The 7,585-nt window shown below is 51.6% G+C and overlaps 1 protein-coding gene across 3 annotated transcripts in view; it reads right to left on the reverse strand.

Moving 5' to 3' along the window:
- Nucleotides 1-1,820: 1,820 nt before the first annotated feature.
- Nucleotides 1,821-7,585, reverse strand: part of LOC126579532 (thymosin beta) — a 12,225-nt gene continuing 6,460 nt past the window's right edge. Inside the window, exons 1-3 of one of the 3 annotated variants that reach the window (XM_050242912.1) lie at nt 4,916-5,042; nt 4,456-4,808; nt 1,821-3,542 (exon numbers count right to left, since the gene is read on the reverse strand). In XM_050242912.1, coding sequence (XP_050098869.1) covers nt 3,403-3,542; nt 4,456-4,717 — 402 coding nt within the window. In that variant the 5' untranslated portion in view covers nt 4,718-4,808; nt 4,916-5,042 and the 3' untranslated portion in view covers nt 1,821-3,402. Of the gene's footprint in view, nt 3,543-4,455; nt 4,809-4,915; nt 5,043-7,585 lie in introns of those variants that run through there. The other 2 variants (XM_050242913.1, XM_050242911.1) reach the window with 2 other exon arrangements.

Here is a 7,585-nt window from a genome sequence, read left to right on the forward strand (position 1 = left end):
GTCCGTGGTCCGTGGTTCTGCTGGTCGTCACTGTTGTCGTCGTCGACGACGTTTGCTGTTCGGGTTGTTGTGGTTGGGGTTTGGGTTGTGGCGTTGTGTTGCGACCCTCAACAACAAACCAGCAACCAGCACAAAGCTCGCGCGAGCTCGAGCGAATGGTTGGTGCGCGCTCGCAGGTTTGGAAAATTTGTTGCTTCCACCACTCGGCTTCGGCTTCCGCTTCGGCTAGCTAGCTGGCTGGCTGGCTGGCTGGCCTGCTGGCTGGCTGCCTGGCTGATTGGTTCGCTGGTGGAAAATCGTCGCCAACGACGCCTGCGCATCTCGCATACGCTCCATTCTGTATTCCTCCCTATCTCGGTTTCTCTCTCTCTCTCTCTCTCTCTCTCTCTCTCTCTCTCTATCTCTCTCTCTCTCTTTCTCTCTTTCACACACACACACGATCATACGCGGCCACTATCTCTTCCTGCCTGCGTGTGTGGGACTTTCATTCTGGTGCCTGACATACGGTTCCTGCTGGTTCCAATTCCGTCCACCCAGCGAGCGAGTTTAAGCAGAGCGGACAGACACAGTACCAGAAAGGCGCTGTTCGCACTCTACTTAGCACCTCCCCCCCCCCCCCCCCCCAATCCATAATTCATTCTTCTTTGCTCCTTGTGAGTGCGCACGTGAACGTGGATTTCATGGCGGGGCCAATCGGTGTCATTTACCGATCTGAGATTAAGAGGCGGCTGCGATCTGCGAAAGAGAAAACATAACCACTAGGGTCCTTCGTTCAAACACACACACACACACACACACAGATCGCTGCTTTGCTCATAAATCGCTTCCCAGGGTCTAGAGTACAATGTCACGCGCTCATCACATCGTGTAGAACAACCGCGCTCGGTGTGTATGTGTATGGCTGGAGTGACGTGGCCAAGACGTGGTTTCCCCAAAAATAGAAACAACATCCCCTTGCCCCACCTGCGCCATCACTCCTCGGCAACCCTGCTTTATGCCCGGATGCGTGGGCTGGTTCGTCGTCGGTCGTACGGTCGGTTGGTCAGGTTTGTTTCGGAACAGCAAAATCAAAGCGGACGACGGACGGTGGACATGGAAGCGAGCAGAGGAGGGGAGAAATGATTTTCCAATGCCTCGTGCCAATAACTCTCCAATAGCGATGCGTTTCCCTTCCTTTCCGTGCTGCTGCTGCGTTAGAGCTTCCTTGACCATCCTTCTTTACTGTTGCTCGCGGGAGCGCACACTGCAGCTTGCTGCCTCATCAGAACGTCTCCTTAGATCTCGGCTGCAATTTTCCCCTGTTTTTAGAAAATGAAGGAAAAGCTACAGATTGCTACTATACTGAAGTAACCGATTATTGATCTCGTCTATATGTCATTTCGGTGACCGTGCCGGAAAAAAGGGGTCACGAGCGAAACGGAGCTTAGCATCGAGCTCATGTGCTGTTCGGGCGGCTCGTTCGATTCTATATCCAAGTGATGTGCTGCCTTTCCCCATTCGTTTGACCGTTGTGCTTTCTACTTAATGGTGAGTTTTTTTTCTATTTATTTATCTTGTTGAGGATTGGTTGAATCGAGGTGAAACGGATGAAAGGAAATGACTTCCGCAGCATAGGTGACCGACGGAAGGCATTTCTGGTTGAGGGAGGGGGCACCGCTCATGTGCCCACCTGGCAGTCCTATAGGAAACTTTTAGAAGACTGTAAAACACACCGATAGAGTGTTGTTTGTGGGCTTGTTCCGTTTTCAATTTAAATGTATAATATTTATTTGATCAGTACGCTAGGGTGATAAGGGTAGTTGTAGTTGTTGTAGTAGTGGTAGTGGTAGTACATGTACTCCTTTGCAAGGATTTTATTTTCGTAAATTCTTTTTCGTTTCGTTTCACTCCCTTTCTCCCTGGTCGCTGAAATGCGCTCAAATGCTCTCCTGGTTCTGGCCCCTCCTGCTATCCGGCCACGTCAGTTTTTTTTCTCGATTTTATCGTTTTCGTCGATTTGGACTTCCGCTACCACCGCTCCTCCCCTTCCTCACATTGGATGAGCAGGAGACCCACTCACGTATTCTCTCTCTCTCCCCCCTCCCCCCCCATTTTCTCTTTCGTTATGGAACTCCTTTCCGCTGGTGCAATTTACCCGCCGGTACTTGCTGATGACGCACTCTGCTCCTGCAATCTCTTAGTAAGCAACATATGATCGCTGGAATGCCTAGCCCCTATTAGCGACGCCCACCCCCACCTGCACTGATAAGTCACTGCACTGACCTTAATCCTTAAGACGCGCTAGCAATGACAGACGGAGAAGAAAATGTTAGACAGATAGAGAGAAAAAGCCGAACAGTATGTTTTCATTGTAGCGACATTGAATTTCCCTGGGCAATAGCCTAGCTGTTTCGTATTTGTACTCAATAATGAGTACGCGTTCTACTACCTAAAGGTCAACGTTAAACACACGGATGCATGAATATCGTTGACTGCTGCTGTTCTTCCGTTTCTCTACCACCTCAAAATTGTGAATTGAAATGTTTACCATCTTCTATCGCTTCCACCGATAAGGTGCAGCCAACGCACGCCTCATTAGCACTGCTGTTACTGTGCCATGGCTGCTTTCTGGCTAAACAAATCATCCTTTCTTCTCACATACACTTCCTTCTAGCTGTCTGACCAATACTGCATCCAGAAAGGGTGGGGGGTGGGTGGATTGTTTTGCCTTTGCTGTCTTGCACAGTCTTGAGTTTTTGGCGTCTAAACGTTCCAACGAACTAGCCGAAGCTGCACTTCTGTTCTTGCAGACCGTGGTATTATTTTTGAGGGAGGATGGGGCGGGGTGAAAGAGAGAGAGAGAGAGAGAGAGAGAAAGAGAGAGAAAGTGTTCGTCTCAGGAGGAGTGTGATGCAGATGTAATCGTTTTGTCATTGTTTTGCTTAAAAATATGCTTGTTTCTTGAAAATTTCATCGCTGTATCAAATCTTACTACTATAAAACTCGCCTCCATCGTCTCGCCGCCGGCACCAGGTGCTGCTGTTGCGTAGCTACTACTACTGGCCAGCAAGAAGGGTAGCGTGTGGTGGTGTTTTCGAGGACGTTAAACGCACACTGATTTTCGATGCACTCCTCTGTACCACCCTTCTGCTGCAGTATTCCTTCCCCCTGCCTAGTTCTTCCTAAGTCTTGCCCTTTTTTAGTTTGCATGCTTCGTAGGTCTTTGCTTCTATCGCTTCTATCACTATGCTCTCTCACCTGCTGCGCGATGCTTAGGTTTTTTTTTGTAAGATGTATATATAATATATTTAAAAAAAAGTTCGTTCGTATTCGCGATGCGTTGCTCGGTTGATTGAGAGGTGATTGGAATGGGGGAGGAGAGGTGAGGCGTGGCGTGGCATTGCTGTGGAGTATCTGGTTGATTTAGGCGCGCTTCTCCTCCTCGATGATTTCGCGCGTCGGCAGTGGGTTCTTCTCGAGCGTTTCGGCATGCTTCAGGCGCGACGTGTCGAACGACTCAATGCACTCGATAAAGTGCTGCACACCCTTTTCGGCCTTGATGGCTAAAACGACAAGGAAATAGAACACAAACATTAATGACTGATATAACAATGGGGCAAACGCAAAATCCATCTTCCTGCCTGCGTACAACAGGGCAAAAATTTGCACAAAGAGAAAAAAAACGAAGACAACGAAAAGAATGAAGTGAGGGGGAGAGCAAGAGAGAGAGAGAGAGAGAGAGAGAGAGAGAGAGAGAGAGAGGGAGGGAGTGAAGACGCTGACGCTGAACCCTCGCGGAATTTATGACCAGATGGCACACAAAAATGTAAAAAAATTAAAGAAATAGCTCTCTTCTTCTTCCTCTTCGCTCTACCAGGCGTTATGGCGCCTTCATGGTACATCAGCACGGAGGAATGTCTGCGGTGCACAGGCGCTGGTGTAATGGGATGGGAGTAGGGAGGGGTAGGTTGGTCGCGTATTTGAATGACGAATCATCGCCTCCAGCGCCAGAGGGTGAACTATGCAGCAGCACAGTGCCACAGAGTGTGTCGGCGTTGTTCTCGTGCTCTGCAGAGAGGCGCGTGAGGTGATCGTCGATCATCCCCACCCCTCACTCCGCTCTCTGTTTTTTTTTTGTGAACGAACAAAGCAAAACCGGCTCTATGCTGCTTTGGCACGGCAGTGCTGGTGATGATGATGCTGCTGCTGCTGCTGCTGCGCATCACACACACGCGCTTCACCCGCCTGCAAATTGAAACGTGACATCGGCTCTCGCGCGCTCGCGTACACACAGTTCCGATGAGCGATACGACGTGTTGCCACGCTTTGTTGGTGGTGTCGTTGTTGTTGTTGTTACGACGTTGTGTATATCGAATTCCTAACTACACAGAGAGCGAACAAACACCCTCCGGCTCGTGTTGATGAACATTCCATGGTTCCATAGTGTATTAGCGGGTCCGTCCGCCTCATCCTTACCTTCCTGGTCCGGCAGTGGGTTTTTCTCGCACGTTTCGGCGTGCTTCAGCTGCGACGCATCGAACGACTCGATGCCCTCGAACACGCTGCGCTGGGCACGCTCGCTCTGCACGTCCTCCGCAGTCGGCAGCGGGTTCTTCTCCTGCGTGTCCGCCTTGGTCAGCGTTTCCGGACGGAACGACTCGAGCTCGCTCTTGAAGTCGGCACCGACGCGCGGGTACTCAGCGGCGGCGGCAGCATTATCCTGTCCAGCGGAGGCCATTTTATCTGCTGCGTTCGATTGGTTGGTTGCGTTGAGGTTGAGAGTGTGTGTGCGGGGGTTTGGTGCGCCGGGTTCTGAGTCCTGGTGATGCCTGGGTGAATTAAAGGAAAAGAGAGAGAGAGAGAGATAATTAGTGGCGGTATAATCGAGAGCTGCATGTTATGCGACTGATTACGATGCACAGACGCGCGCACGCACGCAAACTTTAACACTAGAAGGAGATGTTACTGGCTGGCTGCTGGCACCGAATCGGAGGGAATCTGATGATCGTGTTGTTTCGCGTCTGCGCTGACAAGAGCAAATGATCGTGAGGTTGTGATGTGGTTGGTCGTCTGGAACAGTCTGATGCTGGTGTGGCCAAGCAATAAAACATACACCGCATCGACAACCCCCCTAAAGGAAGGCGCAAAGGTGGTGTTGTCCCCCTCCACTACCACATACCATCATATTATCGACGCGACTTGGTTTGGTGTGGATGGAGAGGATCATCACTGGTCAGAGTATGTGGTGGAAGGGGACGGGGGGAGGGGAGGGGAAGGGGCGCTTCTCTTTGCCTCCCTTTCTCCTTTATCGCTTCTTTCCACTGTGCTGTGGATCCGTCAAATCCGAGAGCCAGATGATCACGATGATGATGTTGATGATGATGATAACCTGCCAGCATGCCATGCCATGCCATCTGTCCTCCACACTCTCCAATGCACGCCCGTCGTCATCGTCGTCGTCGTCGTGATCAATTTGGCGTTTGGCGCGAGTTGTGCGCAGCTCGCGACGACATTAAGCGGGATTGATTTGCTTTTCCAACTCGGCCGCTGCCTGTGGCCTCTAGAACAAGCGCCGTTTACGGTCACAGTCAGTCAGACAGCCAGCCAAACGGCCCTTTCTTTGCAACGAGTTCGCGGCCCTCGGCGCAACTCGCGGCGCAACGCAACGCAACGAGACGGTGGCGCAGAAGGGAGAAGTCGCCGTCGCCGTTGCCGTAGATGTCTCGCGCGTTCGCCCTCTGTTCACGGTGATATTGGTCAAGGCTTCTCCTCCGTCCACCTCTCCCGCTCAACACACCAACCACCCCATGTGTGAGTAGTGGTTCTCCTTTGATTCATCCCATTTATGGTCATACTCGAAATGGATGCTGTCTCTCGAGCACCCCCGCCTCCTTCCCCCCCTCCCCTCGCTCCCATTCGTTAGTTTGGTGGACGTTCCACCAATTGGCGCCTTGAATCCGCGAACCCTAAAGAGAAGCGAGCGTGCGAGCGGCTGGCTGGCTGGCTGGCTGGCTGGCTGGCTGGCGCGCTTCTCGTCTGATCCACCCTTGATGTCTTTCGATGCCTGAATCCTTTTGGCGACCCGGAGACCGACCTGGACATGGGTACATCTGTTGCTGTGGTGTTGCAGCAGCTGCGACTGGCTCTAAAAACCCACCTGAAACCCCTGCCCCTCCTTTGTTTCTTTCAAAAATGAGATCAAAATGCGATGAAAATAAGCCAGAAACCTCGAAGTCTTCCCTTCGCGGTGGCAGCAAACTTTGCGTGGCGGAAAAATATATCTCTTCACATTTCCAAACACACGTTCCAAAAATAAGGGCTAGAGAAAAGCCCCTGATGTGTGTGGCCCGGCTGTTGGGTTGACAGGCGAAACAGGAGACTGTTTTGGGGTTTCTTTCCGCACCCTCTCTTTGCCGCACTCTTCCCCCGACGTGGAAACACACACCCGTTACTCACCGTGCTATGCGGAATGGGAACAACGCAAAACAGGTGAGACCGAGGGACACTCGATAAGACAGGGCGAGTCGAGGTGTTCGCGACTCGCGCGCGCGCGCCCTACTTTCAAGCCCCCCCCCCCCCCCCCCATCTCCCTCTCCCTTCAACGTTGGATAAGGAGGTTAATAAGGCAAAAGGGGCAGAAAAGGCGCCTCATAAGGAAAGAAAAACACTCCAGAAGGTGCAAGTGTGTCTGTCGGTGTGTCTGTTTGTGTGCGCGTGGGTGTGTGATTTGCGAATTATAATGAAATGATGCCCTCAGCACAGATCGGCTTACCGTCTTTTTGTATTGTTGTTGTTGTTGTTGTTGTTGTTGGTTGCTGTTGGTCAACCAAAGCAGCGCGATTGAGGTCCCGAGCGAAGGACGCGCCCCCTGGGTGACTCGTCGAGGAGACGTACACCACACCAAAAAGCTAAAGAGGGTGCGCGGTTCATCACCCATCATCGCGAAACATACCGGATGGAAGGAGGGAGGGAGTGAACCCTTTTGCACCAGCCACGTACATACGTTCATCTCTCTATATGTGTGTGTGCGCTGATTCTTTCTTTCTTTCTCCTTTTTTTCTCTTTCTATCTTTCTTCTTAACGACCTCAACTCTTCCTCCTTGGGGAGAAACCCATTTCACCTCACTTCCCGGCAGACGTGGTGTGCGCGCGGTTGGTCTGTGCAGCAACTGACTTGGCACAAAATTCGCAACGCAACACACACGCACTCATTGCTGCCTTCGCGATTTTGGACCAACCGAACCCCCCGTTCTCTTTTGCTTGTGGGCGCCATTTTTGGCGTTTTTTTAGGGTACAAGCACGCCCCGGCAACCCCGTTTGCTCTTCTTCCTCTACGCTACGCGGTTGTGCTTAATTTGTTTTCCGGGCGCTTGGGTTTTGCAACAACAACAAAAAATTAACCATGGGGGAAGGTGTGCTTTCGAGGGATGGTGTGCACATCAATCAACCCCCCTACGCTGTACTGGCACAACATGCCGAGAAGTACAACACAACCAACCACCACCTTTCAAACATTCCCAGCAATGTGTGGCTCACCAGTCTGAGGCTCTAACCTAGAAAAAAGGAAAACATATCAACCGGGACCGCGGGAGGGGGGCGAGAGGCC

This window comes from Anopheles aquasalis, chromosome Y, assembly GCF_943734665.1.
Source record: "Anopheles aquasalis chromosome Y, idAnoAquaMG_Q_19, whole genome shotgun sequence".
NCBI lineage: Eukaryota > Metazoa > Arthropoda > Insecta > Diptera > Culicidae > Anopheles > Anopheles aquasalis.